The following is a 17,297-nucleotide window of genomic DNA, read 5'->3' as shown; positions in this document are numbered from 1 at the left end:
CTGATTTCCTTCAATTTCTTCATCACTATCCTATTATTTTCTACATGTTCTTCAAGAGTTTTCCTAATAATTATGATGTCATCCAGGTATATTAAACAGGCTTCGTAGGAAAAACCTGTCAGCATTCCAATGTTGCCGGTGCATTACATAGTCAAAACAGCATCGTCTTGAATTGCCAATGTCCTTGTCTGGTTGTAAAAGCTGTCTCTTTCTCCATCATCAGGATGTATCTGTACCTGCCTATAATATACACTTTTTAAATCAAGCCTCAAAAACCACTTGCTTCCAGAAATAGTCTCCAGAATGTTATCAGTTCTAGGAAGAGGGTGGATGTCTTCATAACCTCATTCAAACAACAATAGTAGTTAATGCAAAATCTAGTTGAACCATCTTTCTTTCTGACGAGGGTGATAAGAGATGCCCATGAACTTGCTGGAAGTTCGATGACATCGCTTTCTTGCATGTCCTTTAAAAGTTTTCTTACATCTTCCTGTTCAGCAATCAGTAGACATTTCGAATGTTGCTTGATTGGATGATCAGTTCTATGCTGTGTCAAACTTGTTCAACCCACGTCAGAGATGAACTGTAGAAAACATCTTGAAATTCTTGAATGACACATTAGGCAGCACTCCTCTCATCATCACTTAATTGTGCATTCTGCAATAAATCTGATGTACTGTTCTCTGAAGACATGAATTCAGGAGGGTCACCGTTTCGTTTAACGCTGGTCGCTGCAACCACTTCATCTTAATGATATTTACTCTATCATCGGCATTAACAATTCTCACTGGGATAACTATTTTTGATAATTTGATGAGCACCGGAGCTACTAATACTCCTTGCGGGATGTTACGATTCTTGGGATACTCCAATATACTGTATCAGACATTTCAGTTTTCGGCCATGTATCCAGGAAGTAAAAATTCTGTTTTTGCTGTACTGTGATATCGGCATGAGCTATGATTTGATCGACAAATTTAACTCCTTCATCGTTAATTGTGAATAAGGTTTTGTCCTAGAGGCAGAATGCAGTTCATTATTTTTAAAGTCCAAGAAAAAATTGTATTTCTTTAGAAAATTCAATCGGAGTATGCAAGTATCTTTAATATCTGCCACATATGCCATGTGATGGTAGGCAGCACTTCCAAAAGTGATGTTAATGTTTAATTATCCATCGATGTTGATTTTCTCCCCATTTACTGTCTGGAGGCTAATGCAGGGTAGCGTCTAGATGAGTTTATCTTCCAGTTGTTGAGCTAAATCTTTTCCAATGATGGTAACATTTGCTCCTATATCGATGTTCATAATGCAAGGAAATCCAATGATATGTTCCATGATGAAGAGTTCATTACTGCTGCCACTCATAGCAGAAATCTGAAGGGCTTTGAAATGGGGCTTCTCATTATCTGGCAACCTCTGCTGTGCAAGGTAGCCAATAAATAGTTCCCCTGCTTCTTGCTGGGAGCAATCTTAGCTTCTGTACCCTGGGATGTTCTGCAGTTTCTTCGTATGTGGCCCTTAGTGCTGCAGTTCCATCACTTCAGGGTTGGTTTCTTACCACTCCTGTTCTGTCTCAAGGCATTGTCTTATCTGGTTAAGCGCAGTCATTTGATTCACTGGCTCCTGGACCTGGGCAAGTGTGATTGGGTGGCTCTGTACTTTGCTTGCTGGGCTGCCTTGAATTTTATGCGCATGATGTGCCATTATTGCTGAAGAACCAGTCGTGCTGCTGCATTATTTCGGGTTATGTTTGTCTTCACCCCACATAATCTTCACTTCATTGTTTATTCTCTAGTTCAGTCAGCATTACATTGTGAGTATGCATCCTGGTATTGGCTTGGAATGAAGATTGGAAACTAGTTGTAAGTGTATGTGGTTTCAAATAAACTGCTTTACTACTTATTGAAAAATAGTCTTGTAATATGTTGTACAAATTTGACGTCAAAAGAAAAAGTGGAAAGCTTGTAACTGCTATTGAAATTGCATATTTGTTTTTCTACAGATATAATATAAGCAAATAAGGGAATAAATATATATGCTGTAATAATTAAAAAATAAAAATTTTTGTATATATGAGTAAACATGTACAACAGACAGAAAATAAAATTTTAAAAATACCTTTCCCCCTCCCCTTTATTACATTCTGTTTAATTTCTGCACCACCCAACAAAGGCTTAATAATTGGTTCATACACAACCGGCCGTTAGAGAAAAGTAATACTTGATATTAGACGAGGGCAAACTTAAATGTTTTTAGCAGTTTAAATTTTTTTTTAACCCACATGTAAAAATATATTTTGTCTTTCATTTCTGCTTTAGAATTTTTGATATTATCAATTTAATATAATACTTAGTTTCATATTTTTGATCAATATATCTAATTATACTTGACATTTTTTAGCAGTGTAAATGGAATTTAGTAAAATGCAAGCCAGAACTTGATTATTCTTTATTGTGTTAGAGTGAGAAATTTTAATTTTAAGCTTACTCAAATTAAATTTTGTTGCAAAATCCATATATAAGCATTTTGTTGAATTATTTCCAAAAAAATTAATGGGTTAGAAATAAAAAGTAAATTTTGTGTTTAAAATTTGTCTGAGAAATTAGTTGTTAAAGGATTTTTAAATATTCAGTATTTCTTGGGCATAACTTTGTATTATTATTACTTTGTTTAATATTTAAATCATATTTTATATATATTATACAAAATGTGGAAGTGTTTTTACCTGTTAAAGCAAATCACATGAGAGCCATCTTCAAAAGAGTGCCTTTTCTGGAAGATGTTCTAAGGAAAATTCTCATATTATTTTCTACTCAACTGCTGATCAACCTTAAGCTCTTTTCAAGATGAAAGAATACATATAATGAAAATATGTAGTGTTTAAGCTTTTATTTTAATTTTTTAATATTCTCAGTTTTATTTGGTAAGTATTGCGATTTAAAGGCCATAAAATGTATCTTAATTTTTTTCTGTGTGTACCCTTTCTTATCTGATGAGGGTTACATATAAAATTAGTATAGGAATCTTAAATTTTGCTCTAGCACACACTAAAATTTTTTCAAGGAATGAATGTAAATGAAATGAGTTCCATCAAATACATGCTCTATAAGTCTGAACCTTATTAACCATTCACTTCTGGAAATTTAAATCTGTAAGATATAAAAGGATAAATTTATGCAAATTATGAAGACATATTTATAATCTAGTTAAAACATAACTTTTAATGCATTGCTACATACATATTGGCCATTGTCTGTTATGCAGATCAGTTCATTTATTAGTAATAGTTACTGTACTAAATGTTAACCCCTTGACATACAAATAAGAGAGGGGAGGAACATACAAAACAGGATCAAGGCAGTTACAGAACCTAATAATATACTGCAAGGCGTTTGCCAAAAGAAAGTTCTTGATGTCTCAGAGATGTCATCGTATGTCAAGGGGTTAATTTAATGTTTTTAACATTAGACTTGAAGTATCTTTTGGGAATTAATTCATAAGGAAGATATAAATTTGTAAACTACAGCTCTTCAGATTCTTTCCAGTAAAAACACTGGTAGATTCTTATGACCGCATTTGTGGCAACCACCCGAAGTTGTTTACTGAGTGATTTTGAACATATTAAATGTGGTGCTAATTTTCTTGTAACTTTTCATTTAAAGTGGTGCATAAGCAGAGGAAATGCATCTGTGCTACAGAGATAGAAATGAAAAGATACTTATTTGAAAGCCACACGGCAGTAAAGATAGTATCAGAGAAATGAAAACTGATTTAACTTAGTCTTTAACTGAAAGTTATATAAATGTCAAATTTCGGTGACTTGCTAATTATTCCAAAAAGTGGTGTTTATTTCCCATAAGACTTCAAATGTTGATAGAAGAAAGTGATATATCAAATAAGCTTCTCATACATTAGTGTTCTTAGGTATTGAGATTGTCATCGTTAGTTTTTTAGATCATGTAATGGAATTTAACAAAGACAATACAGTACAAAGTTCGAAATCCGGACGTCCATTATCCGGAATTATCTATGCGTACCTCAAAACCACCAACAACGTTTTTCTGGTAGGCTTTTGATTCCCCTCTCCGCACATAATAAAACATTTGAAGAGTCCCGATTCTTAATTTCACTTCGACACTAAATTAAGTACCTTGTTATTGAAAAAACAATCATTTTAGCATAAATTTGTACGATCAGTAATTTGGCTCCGTTGCTGTGTGTCTGCTTGGCTCCCACCTCAAACCGAAACATTCCACATAGACACATCGTTGATCTGATGCCAACCTGGGAAATCATTATTTTTATTATACTTTCCTTTCATCACTGCATGTTTATCAAAACATGACAACTTGAGTAATGGATCATGTAGCGATGCCTAAACAAAATTTTTATGCTAGTAATTGAATAATAAAGGAGTATGCTAACCTTTTATGTTGACATTACGCATGGCGATAATTACATATTTAGTTAAATGTGCTAAAAAATGTGATGAGAAAAAATTTACCAAAAAATAGATTTTATTGATGATACTCATAAACCCAAAGATTACACATAGGGTTATTTGAATTAAGAATAACAGATTTGTTATTCACATAAACCCAGAATCAGTGCTAGGGAACGTATGGCCGCGGCAAGTCACAGAAGTTAGGACCCACAGAGATCGTATCAGGCAGTAAGATATCTAGTGTCGGCCTTCAATAAGGCTTAAGTATATGTGGGAATTTATTTATTCAGAACTCTAATAAACCTTAAGTGTGTGCAAGAAATAGACAAAAGTATAATAAATAACTAATACAATTCAGCCTTAATTGTCTCAGTGCGCAATAAAAGCAAGATAAAATTTAACAGAGCAACTTGTCGTTAGTTGCCAAGCTCATGATGCATAGCCAAATATGTATAGTGAAGGGTAGCTAAATTTGATGATGATAGCTGCTAATTTTAAAGGTTTTCGGATATCGCAAAACAAATTTTCCAATTAACAGTTTTTGTAAAGAAATTTGGAGAAGCGGTAATAAATGAAGAGGATATAATAGAAGTTTTTCATTGTGGTGACAATCCTTCTGAAACATCAGTCAATTAATGAATGGCGAAATCTGTAGTATGGCTGCAAATCCAGAAAATACTGCTACTGATAGTGAAGAAAGTGACAGAGAAGTTACTGAAAACGAGAAAATTTCGATTGACAAATTAGTTGGAATTCTCGAAACAGCACTTACAGGACTTCAACGATGTAACTGAACAAAGGATTATGTCTGTCCACAGAATTAAAGAGAAAGTATTAGCACAAAAAACAAAGCAACTTAAACAACTTACATTGAAAGAAATGTTTAATAAGGTAAACAAATAAATATTAAGCTTTTTTTTGTACATTTTGATATCCTTTTTATCATTATTTCATAAATTGCAATTTCATATTTTTAATTTTATAATTTCTGCATGCCATCTTACCAGATTTAAACTGATGATCTAATATCCGGAAAAATTCCAAATCCGGAATCGCCAAAGTCCCGACGAGTCCGGATTTCGGACTTCGTACTGTACAGATATGAGCAGTGATGTTAAAGGATATATGCCCCTTATAAATTCTCATTTTATTAACATTATTTGACTCATTTTATTATGCCCACACATATTTACACTCAAAATAAATAGATTTTGATAAAATTTTTAGGGAATATTTTCCTCCTTTGTTTCTTTTCCCTTACATAAACAAAATCTGAAGTAGTCCACTGGAAAGGATAATTAAAAAAAAGTGTAAGGGAATCAGAAGATTTAAATTTAATTTTCAAGCTTTGAAGTAGTTCAGCACTTTATCATATCTAATTTTTGGCTAATGAGCTATCATATTTTGTCTGTTGAATGAGTGTTAAAATAGTATTTTTCAAAATTCTGGTATTTTAAGCTTTCTGATTTTTAAACATAGCAGCCCAGTAATTTTTTAGAGAGGGTTAATTTAGAATAATTGCTTGTTACTTTCAATGTACTTTTTTGACTTGCATGTATGAAAGGCTGTGGTAGTCAGGGCTGTGGAGTTGGTAGGAAAAATGACCGATTCCAACTCCTTCATATATATGTAAACATATACACATGGGCACAGCTTATTTTTTTAATATAAAAGAAGTAATAGATGCTACAGAAAAAAATTAATGCACAGCAAATTTTTTATATTGATGAGCATTTATTATGAAATGGAAAAACTGGAATTAGTAATTTCTAAGAAACAGTAAAACTTCGGCAAGATCTTCTGTGTTAGAGGACCATAGATCCGATTTGATAAACTTCAGAACGGAGAAGAGTCTTTCCACACTGACTTGAGTAGGAAGAAGATCTGTTACTGTTACTACTTCCTTTAACTTTTCAGGATAAATTTTCATCAGTGGAAGAGGATGATAGAGATTCAATTGCAATATCTACAGTTTGACTGTCCTGATTTGAATACTCCAGTTGTTCTGAGAATAATTTCATTCTTAATGAAAGTTCATAGATGGCTTTCTTTGCCTTTTTAATTTGTTTGTCATCCAACAAAATTCGGTGTTTTGGATCTAAATATATTGAACCCAGCGCGATCTTATTTTCTAGCAAACTAATAGGGGAGCCGTAAAGTAATGTCGCTTTCTTACATTAAATTCAAACGAATACATTTTTAACAAGTTTTTATTTTTAATCAATAATATAATCACTCTCGTTATCAACAACCTTTTGCCATCTAATGTGCAGATTTTCAATCCCGGACCAATAAAATTCGATTGGTTTTTGAGTAAAATATCTCGAGAGGACATTCTTGACATCATCCAAATTTTCAAATTTTTTGCCACTAAGAAAATGTTGAAGGGATTAAATAAATGGAAATCCAATGCAGCGATATCGGACGAGTATGGTGGGTGAGTATGGCAGTGCCTCCCACCCCAATTCATTAATTTTTCCTGTGTTTGTCTTGCACAGTGCGGTTTTGCATTGTCGTGTTCCAGTATGACGCCTTTTCTGTTGACAATTGATATTTTTCGATTAAAGATTAGTTCTCTCCATCCAATTGTTCACAATAAAGGTCTGCATTAACAGCTTGTCCAGGTTTCAGCAATTCAAAATGAACAATTCCACGAATCCTCTATCAAACAACCAGAAGTGCCATTTTGGGATGTAAACCCTTTGTAACCCCTATTAAAACTGCCTTTTTAGTTTTGCATTTTGTCTCCACTAATCAAACGATCAAAAAAACAGCTCTGTATGGTGCCGTTGAAGAAATACGTTGCATGTGATGGATAAGTTGGCTTTGTTCTTTTCGGACAGATTATGGGGGACTCGAACACCTGCTTTGCTTGTTTTTCCATTCTACTTTAAATCTTCTTGGATGGTCAACCAAGGCTGGTTAAGAGTGTTTGACATGGATTTGCTTCCACTTCTGCCCTTAGCATGTTGTTGTTGACATGCGCAGAAACGACATTACTTTCCGGTCCCCTTATTAGTTTCTCTTTTCTTCATTGAAGAAATGATTCCTTCTGCTATAAACCCTCCATTTCAGAAAGAATAAACATCGCATTCTTCCAGTTTTGCCTCTTGTTAATTCTTCAGATTGTAGCTTTTGGGTGGCTATACGCGGTATGGACAGAAGAGTTTCGAATTCTGCAAGATCATTCCACAGTCTTTCTGTTAGTGAAACATTAGGGTATCTACATCTCCTAACATTCTCGTCTCCTGTTAATTCTTCAGATTGTATCTTTTTTGTGGCTATATATGGTGTTAAAAGAAGGATTTCCAGTTCTACAAGATCATTCCACAGTCTTTCTGTTAGTGAAATATTAGGGTTATTTACATCTTCTGAAAAAGTTCTCAATCCTAACAACCACTATATCATCAAATATGTACTTCTCAATTGCATTGCTCACTTCCTAAGAATGGCATCAATTTTGGGAGAATGGCAATGCTGCTTACCTAAATTCACCAATGAGATTAGTAGCTAAATCAGTTTAATCAATAATGGCAAATATCACATCCATCCTGCTGCCTAATGTTTATTTACTAATATGTCAATAAAACGGAAAATAACTATTTATTAATGTATATAGTTCATAAATAAAAATATGAATTCAGTTTGTCATTAATTTTTTTTTTTTTTCAATTCGTTTTAATTTCATTTCAAATTCAACAAAAAGTAGAGTCGGAGTCGACGTGTTTTTTAGTGACTCCAACTCCGACTTCTTTCCCAAAAATCTACCCGTCTCCATGACTCAGACTCCACAGCCCTGGTGGTAGTATCTATTTATGTTGCATAAATATTTTAAGATATGCATAATAATAAATTGTTTCCCAGAGTAGTTACTACTTTATTATTATTATTATTTTTTATTTTGTAGGCACTTTGTTTCGCACGAGGTGTACTAAATGTGGTCACATTTCTGAAAACAGAGCCAGTCCTATCTGTCCTGCTTTAGCAGGAAAAGGGTATGTAATATAAAAAGATTACTAGTAGTAAGACATCACTTTTGTATCAAGATCAGTTTATTTACACTTGTAAACATTCGGGAAACACTTTCGATTATGAAATTTATGTTGTAGCCTCATTTAATTCCCCATTTTTATGCTAGTATTTTTAATAAGTATAATATTGTTGTTATGATAGTATATAATTATAAATGAAAATTTTCATTGATAAGTAGAACAAGAAAAAGCAGATTTATTAAGAATTTGCTGGAAGGGGTTAGAAAATAATACCCAGTTGAAATAGTTATATTAATGTTAGAGGTATGCAGGATAATTCAAAATGATTCGCCTGATGTCAAATGAGTATAATTCTATATATTATCACTGCTAAATGGAAAGAGAACTTCCCGAGCAGTAGGATCATTGACCCTGGTTCAAATCCTGGTGAATGAGTTAGTTGCATGTGAGTTTTGTGGATTTCCTCTTGTGTAATTATGCTTGGAGCCAATTTCCCTTAAAAAGTTATCCACAAAAGTATCTCTTCCCTTAAGCAGTTAGCCATCATGTACTTTGCCATAGTCCAAGTAGCATAGACCAGTTTTAAGCCATTGATGGTTAGGGAAATGAGCAGTTTTCGTTCACTTAATTCGCACAGTATTACGAGTAAACAGTAGTTGAAAGTGGCAGCTGTATCCCCCCACCATTCTTCCGAAAATGTCACTCTTCTCTGGCGATTCCATAGAAAGAAAATTAAAAGGACTAAATAAATACAACTAATGTAAAACTTTATGAAGCATTTAAATACAGTAATTACCTAAAAATCTCTTTTTTTTTTTTTTTTTTTTTTTTTTGTGTGTGTGTGTGTGTGTGTGTGTGATATACTTTAAAACTAAATCATAAACTAAACTAACAAGTAAAACTAAATCAGCTAGGAGCGTGAGAACTTGAATCAATTTTACACCACTGTCGAACACTCGAAAAATCTTCCTCATTGCTTGAATCGTGTCCTGAGCTTGAAATGCTGTGAACAAAGTCTTCATCAGATTCAAAGCTTGATGAGCTTTCTGTGTCACAATCATAATCACCATCATAATTATCTAACTTTCGCTTTTGAGCCATTTTACTTTACAAACACCCTAAAAAATGTGCCAAAATACGCATAAAAAGAACAAGGTAAAAAAAAAAAATTCCCCCTTCATTATGAAAAGAAATTCATGGAACCCGTACTGCCATCTGTAGACAGTAAAACTAACTAAATTTCACGAGTAGGATTCCTTTGTAACATAATCAATGCAGAATAATAATGGCGAACGAGCTCAGCTCGTCAGCGCACATTGGGGAAAAATTTCACTATGCGAGTAGTGCTCGTTTTTAACAATTTCAGTTGAAATCTTGCTCCTGAGCAGAACTCGTTTGCACGCATTAAGAAGCATGATTCGATTGCGAGCTGAACTCGTTCATAACCATCAAAGGGTTAAAATGTCTTTAAAATATTGGCCATGTTTCCTTAACAAAATATTGTAATTATTTGTTTTAGGTGTAATGACAATGTGGAGCAAATGTAGCAAGACTATGATTATCATCTTTTTATTGTTCATATAAGTAGTCGGACATGTAAAATAATTGTAGGTAAAACTTGGATGTTTTTGCTTTCATGGCATGTGTTACGTGTAGCTTTGTGTTTGTAATTTTCAGAAGCTAAGTCAGTCATTTTGAATCAACTTGCAGTTATTTCCAAACGAAAACAGGGTAAGTAGTATTAAAAGAAGGAACATGTATTAATTACTTTAAGGAAGAGTATACTTCATTTCTCCTCAGTTAATTAAAATGTAAAATATTTCATAAAATTAATGAGTGTTAAATGCTATTAAAAGTTCTAATGAAACTTTGGTACTGGCTGATTATCCACCCAACCCTGACAATTTGGTGGTGGTTTTATCAATTTTTAATGTTATATTTTGAATGCACGTTATAGTTGGATATGGTGTCAAAGAGATATTTTTCTGAATGAGGAATTTGATTCTGAAGGTGAAAATCTTTTATAAGATAATAAAAATGACTGGAATGATTTCAAAAGAAAATTTGGAAGATGATTCAAGTGGAGAAGATTTTAGCAGTGCAAGATGTCACATTGAGTATCATTTCATGTTTCAAAGTTTTATTTCAAACTGCATAATAATATTCAATTCTTTGTGATAATAATATTCTTTGTGAAATTGCACCCAAATTTTATCCTTTCACTAAATCAGCTTTGCCCCTTTGTCATTGTTTTGAGACATGTTAAAAGATTTCTCACAAGTACCTTCAAAATTGCGTCTAAGGGCTTGCAGCTGCTATTTTCGGCTCATAGTAGTTACCTTTTAATCATGTTTTTGTGTGCATTGAAGAAAAATGATCATGCAGTGCTTATCTGGACTAAAGTATAGCTGTAATCTGTATTTTGCACCTTTTTATTAAAAGTAATTTTACACATTATTGAATATGTAGTTTTGCATTGATTTTGCATTGGCATCTTGATGAAGCTACCTTTCACTCTTATATAAATTAAGGGCACTTTTTTCCAAAAATATACTTATCAGTAATAATTAAACTGTTTACAACCAGTTCAGTTAGAGCAGTGTCAGACATTAGACTTTCTATTCGTTGCTGAACTTTGATGACCATTTTGAAGTTCTTTAAACCACTTAAAACATGAACAATGTGGCATTGCAGAAGCCACTCATGCTGATTGAAGCATTTCATAAATTTCTGTAGCTATTTTGCATAGGTGAAAGTAAAGTTAAATGGCATAATATTTCATGCAAACGGCAGGCATTTTTCAAAGTAGCTTAAGATTTTAAATGCACATTGTGTTATTTTGTACAACGAAAGCTAAGCAAGCTGCCCGTAGGAAAAGGTGAACTTGTTGTCTTGTTTTTATTCATTGTGACTATATTTTTTTTTTTTCTCTTTCTAATAACAGAAACATTCTTTCTTGAAAAATATATTTCAGTTCTTTCATTGAAATTCTTTGAATTAAAATGAATTATTAGTATTAGTGTGTATGCAATTATTTAAAAGTATTTACTCTTCTAGGGATCCAGATCCAGAGATTCATGATGCCAGAATCCCTGAAGAAGAACTGCCAAGGTATGTGCATACAGTATTTTTTAATGTGGTATCTATGATTTTGCATTTTATGTGATGCAATATTTGAATGCTGTATGCAGTTTAAATTTGAGAAATTTAAAGGGCTAATTGGAAATGTCTGTCCTGTGTGTGTGTGAAACATGCACATTTTAGGTATATATGTGTATGCAATATGTATGTGGTATATATTAAGCAAAAAATGGCCTCCTTTAACTATTTAAAATCATCTGTTTCTTCAGGTATCCTCTTCCCTTACTTATTTGACATACTGATTTTTCTGAGCATAATTCCAGGAACCCATTCTGTGAGATCACCATTTTACATCCAGAAGTTGTTGAGAATTTCAAAGTGTTAATCTTGACATTACATACGCTTTCTAAACAAATATTAACTTATTATTGTCATCTCAGTCTCTCTGGTAAAAGTATAGGGGATTACCATATGAGGTAAAGGATGACATTCTTCCTAAGGGTTATTACCACGAGGGGCAGTTTTACTCCAGCCTGAAGTTAAGCCACCTCAACCCCTTTTGTGGTCTATACACTTTCTATATCCATGCAGGATACAGAACTGTACTAACCTATACGGAGTTAGGTTAGTACAGTGTAACTTATACGGAGACAGGTTTGTGTACAGTATACCCCCATAGCTGAAACTGTCTTAGTACAGACTGCGGGTAGTACTATAAATGATCCTAAAAGAGCTGCAATCAAAGGATTTTTTTTTTTTTAAAGAAGTACAGAAGTTGACCAGTAGTAATAATGATTGCTGTCATTGTTCAGGAAATTACAACTACATGAGCTCTGCATGCTTAAGGACCTTTGACCTTTCTGAATAGGATTTTCTCTGCGATAAGCAGATGCCTGTTCAGAATGTATTTTTAAAACCTGGACACAATAGCAGTGAAGTTTTGTGTAAAAGTCAGGAAATATAATAATTTTTTGGAAAATTAAAGACTGTGGATAATGTTTTTAGAGGTATCCGGACATAATCCCGACAAGCCAGAAACTCGACAGACGGAATCCCGACAAGCCAAAATGCTGACAGGGTCGAAATCCCGACAAGCCAAAATCCCGACAGGGTCGAAATCCCGATTGTCCAATATCCCGACAGGGTCAAAATACCGACACGGGCGAAATCCCAATAAGGCCTAATGACCCCTTAACATACTTTCACAGCTGCAACTAGTATATGCTTTGATGACTAGCAAATCTGAAGAAAATTACAAAAGATTATTCCAAGATTTAATTAATTTCACTGAAGAAAATAATATTGAACTGAGGCCATCTAGAATCATTAGTGATCTAGAAAAGACAGCTATAAATGCTCTGCGCACTCAAAATGCTGTCGAGGATTGGCACAGAAGATGGGAGACCTTAATTGGACGGCCATGTTGGCATTTATAACATCATAGAAGGATTTCAAAAAGAACAGGAGCATGTGGAATACCAAGTTGAATGCATTCTTCGCGGAGAACAACAACCAAAACGTAGGAAGGTAGATGATGACAGAGAAAGGAGAATTATGACTGTTGCGGACGATCGTGATAATCGACCTGTGATGGAATATCTTCGTGCTATTGCTCACAATGTGTCACTGTAAATATGTCGTTTGCATGTGTAAGTGATGTTTTCTTTTTCTTAATAAAAAGAATTTTATAAATCTTCATTTCAAATTTTAACGGTCAATTCAATTTGTTAAAAATTATTTAAGTAATGACATAATTTTTATGATTTTTTGATTTAAACTTTTAATTAGTAATATGTAATAGTTAGTTAAAAATTGTATTTTATTAAGCTAAATTGAGTGTTTGTATTTAGATATTAACTTGTCGGGATTTTGGACAGTCGGGATTCTGGCTTGTCAGGATTTTGACCGTGTCGGGACTTTGGGTTGTTGGGATTTCGGCCCTGTCGGGGTTTTGGACAATTGGGATTCTGGCTTGTCGGGATTTCGGCTGTCGGGATTATGACCCAGACCCGTTTTTAGAGGACCATGAAATATCTGAAAAGGAGAGCTGCTCTGTTAGACCATGTATGTCAAAATTGAATTAAAATATAGCAATAATGAAAAATCTTCTGTATCAGACATTAACTTACTGGGAAAACGATTAGCTGTGAATTAAATTTAAACTATATTACTGTGCACAAAATTTTAACCTAGAAATGGGAATGTGTATGGTGTGTGCCAGACTCATTCCAAAAATCCTTACATTCAGTCAACAAGAAAGTTGAAAAATATATATTTGAATCTAAAGGGATAGGTAATTCCTCATAAATATTTTAATGTGATATACACTGCATTTTCCATTATGATCTACAAATGAAGCATCTGAGTCGGGCATGGCACATAAGCAGTTCACCATTAACTTATGAATTAAAGGATGAATCAAATTTAAACCGATGATCTATAATCCGGAATTGCCGAAGGCCCGACGAGTCCGGATTATGGACTTTGTACTGTATTATCTGTCAAATGACACATCTCGCATAACCACATAACCTGGATGTGTTTGGTTCTACCTCAAGCCAGCATTTTGAAGTCTTCCGCCTACTCTGAGTATTCTACTTGGGTTGGCTACAAAAATTGGGTTTAATGCAAATGCTTTCGAACTGTCTATGCTTTTCTTCAGCTTTACTTTTCTTATTTCCTCTCTAAATCCTGAATTAAAGGATAATTTAGATCAGTGCGGATTTACATTTTCAAATGTCAGGATCCTGTCGATAATCATTACTGTCATAAGATTCTCTGCTTGCATGTGGTGAAGAATTTGAAATGCTACCAAATAATAGTGTCCCTTCTCATGCAGTGCTCTTTGTTATTGAATTATTTCACTAGTTCCTTCTCTTCTGATACACATGCATGTAAATTTTTCTTCCCTGCTTCCGTATTGAATGTTAATTTTAAAAACTACTATTTTGACATTCCAAAGAGTTCTGAAAATGATTCCACTTCATCTGTTTCAATAGTGCTGTGAAAATTGGCAACAGTGTTTTTGCCATTCCAATGTGTAATCAGAGATCATAATTTTACAAAATTAAGGGTCATATTCACTGTTTCCTCTCATATTAATGATAGTCTTTCTCTAAACAATTGTTTACATTCAGGACCAAATCCTGAATTCTAATTTTTGTCAACACAGAATAGCATTTTTAGATATCGAAGCTGCTTTTTCATAAATTCTGTTGAAGCCTGAGGATAGAAATGTTGTAAGATTTCTTTGGATTGCAAAGGAAAAGAAGCATCCAAAGATTTTGCCATGGGTAATATTGAGCAATTTTGCCATAGGTAATATTGAGCAATTTTGCCATGGGTAATATTGATTTTGCCATGGGTAATATTGCAGTCCCTTTCTTCTAGCAGCAAGTATAAAGTACCATGCAAGAGAGCTGAAATAACAATTTATGTGGATGATTTGATTCACGGTACTGATGATGAAGAAGCTTCAGAAATTTATAAAGATATGAAAAAGATTATGATGCTCAATAGTTCTAATATAAGAAAGTGCAACAGCAATAATTTCCAGTTACACGTGGTTTGAAATGTAACTGAAAGTACAGTTACGATATATCTGGAATTATCAAACAGACAAACTGGAAGTTCATATCCAAGATCAGTAAGTCAAAGATTCAGGTGAGGAAATGAAAAAATGGAAGATTCTTGATGTTGCTGATGAAATACATAATTCTATTGGATTCATATCTCCCTTTGTTGTAGCAAGAATGTTGGCAAAAGGAATACCTGTAGATGCACTACTTGATCAAGAACTAGAAAAACAATTTAAAGACTTGTAATGAGATTGCTAAATTGAAAAATCTTGAAAATCCAGGGCATTGCTTCAACAATCTATCAAATATTCAATTCCATTGTTTTATGGATAGTAGCCAGTAGGGATATGGCACAGTGGCATGTTTGAAATACAATGAAACTGAGCTAGTAAAAACATCATTTGTCATGTTCAAGGTGAGTAGGCCATGTAAAGATGGTTATGCCTCGATTGGAGCTTTTGGGATCAATATAGGAGCTTGACTTGTCATATTTATCCGACATGTATTGAAGAACTTGGAAATGGAGATAGAACTGTAGACAGATTCAGAAATAATTCTACGTTTGGCCAAATATGATTCAAGGAAATGTAAAAAAAAAAAAAAAAAAAAAAAAAAAAATGTACAAAATAAATGTCTAGAAATCCAAAAGAAAACTGATCCATGTTGGTGGAATTGTCTCAGCCGTGAGAATACTTCAGATTTATTGATAAAAGGACAGAAAGTAGAATTCTTTTTTTAAAACTACGTGGTATGGCCCACCTTGGCTTGTCAAATCTGACATCTTTTTGCTGAGATCTCTAAGAATTCTTAATGAAGCTGATAATATAACAAATTCTGAGGCTGAAGAGATGACTGAAACAAAGACTTTGAGTCAAGAAGGTCCAAGAAGAATTTAGAGAGGAAATAAGAAAAGTAAAGCTGAAGAAAAGCATAGACAGTTCGAAAGCATTTGCATTAAACCCAATTGTTGATTCAAGTAGAATACTCAGAGTAGGCGGAAGACTTCAAAATGCTGGCTTGAGGTAGAACCAAACACACCCAACCACATAACCTGAGCCCGTAATCCAGACTCGTCGGGGCTTCAGCGATTCCGGATTATAGATCATCAATTTAAATTTGGTAAAATGGCATACAGAAATTATACGATTAAAAATATGAAACCGTAATTTATGAAATGAGCAATTATGATCTAAAGGGTATCAAAATTAAAAAAAAAAAAAAAGCTTTATATTTGTTTATTAAACATTTCTTTCAATGTAAGTTCAAGTTGCTTCGTTTTTTGCGCTAATACTTTCTCTTTAATTCTTCCTTCTATAAACAGACATAATTTCTTGTTCATTTGCAAAGTTCCACTGTTCACTGTATTATTAAAGGTAATCATGAAACATCAGTACATTCCTGATGTGGCTAAACCCTTAACTAAAGTTAGAGAGAAACTTTAGGCACTAAAAAGCCAACTATGGGTAAAGACTAATATTTTAATAAGTGTGATTTGCTGCAGATTTAGAGTTAAGCCACTAAGTCAAGAAATTGCTCCTTTACGAACTGAAACACACAGTCCATCAAGGACACAAAAGTTCAAAATTATTTTCATTATATAAGTCCTGAGTGGGAGTTCAACGTGGAGAAGGCTGTGTGGCTATGTTTCTGGGAAAGGCTAGTTAAATCTATCGTGTCAAGTTTGAAAAATAGTCTTGAAAGCCTCATTTAAAGAGCCTGAAACAGTTTTAGTTGAATTTGAGACACTGTTAAATTTATGACCACTGATTTATGTTTATAGTGATGTTGGAGAACCAGAACTGCTGACACCAGGTCATTTTCTAATGCAACTGGACGAAGATTGACATCTTTGCATCTGACAAAAATCTTGAACTAGATTTAACCAAATATAATATATACAGCAAGAAAATTATCAGATAAGTTTATTAGAAGGTTTTTGGAAAGACAGAAAAAAGAATATTTACTTGAAATTAGAAAAGTAAGGCAGGTTCAAGGAGGTAATGGACTACAGATCTTTTGAAAAGACTTGTACTTTTAATGTATGATGAAAAACTGCCAAAATCATTATGGAAGATTGGAGATGAACAGGGGTGTCATCTAGGATGAGATGGAATGTAAGAGCTTGCACTATCCATTTAACTAATAGAAATCATCTCCGTTGTTTTATGCAATTATTATACCCCTTAGAGGTGACTTTATCTC

General features: G+C 33.6%; 1 protein-coding gene across 5 annotated transcripts in view; it reads left to right on the top strand.

Moving 5' to 3' along the window:
* Window positions 1–17,297, top strand: part of LOC118205669 (NAD-dependent protein deacylase sirtuin-5, mitochondrial-like) — a 31,582-nt gene that overhangs the window by 6,533 nt on the left and 7,752 nt on the right. For all 5 annotated transcript variants that reach the window (XM_085817602.1, XM_085817599.1, XM_085817600.1 and 2 more), the window contains 2 exons: window positions 8,352–8,439; window positions 11,494–11,547. In XM_085817602.1, the coding sequence (XP_085673728.1) occupies window positions 8,352–8,439; window positions 11,494–11,547 (142 nt within the window). The remainder of the gene's footprint in view (window positions 1–8,351; window positions 8,440–11,493; window positions 11,548–17,297) is intronic.

This window comes from Stegodyphus dumicola, chromosome 5 (genome assembly GCF_044657685.1).
Source record: "Stegodyphus dumicola isolate Sdum_Otavi_A_Nest chromosome 5, ASM4465768v1".
Lineage (NCBI taxonomy): Eukaryota > Metazoa > Arthropoda > Arachnida > Araneae > Eresidae > Stegodyphus > Stegodyphus dumicola.
The sequence above is the reverse complement of the archived record's forward strand: the minus strand, read 5'-3'. Positions and strand labels throughout refer to the sequence as shown.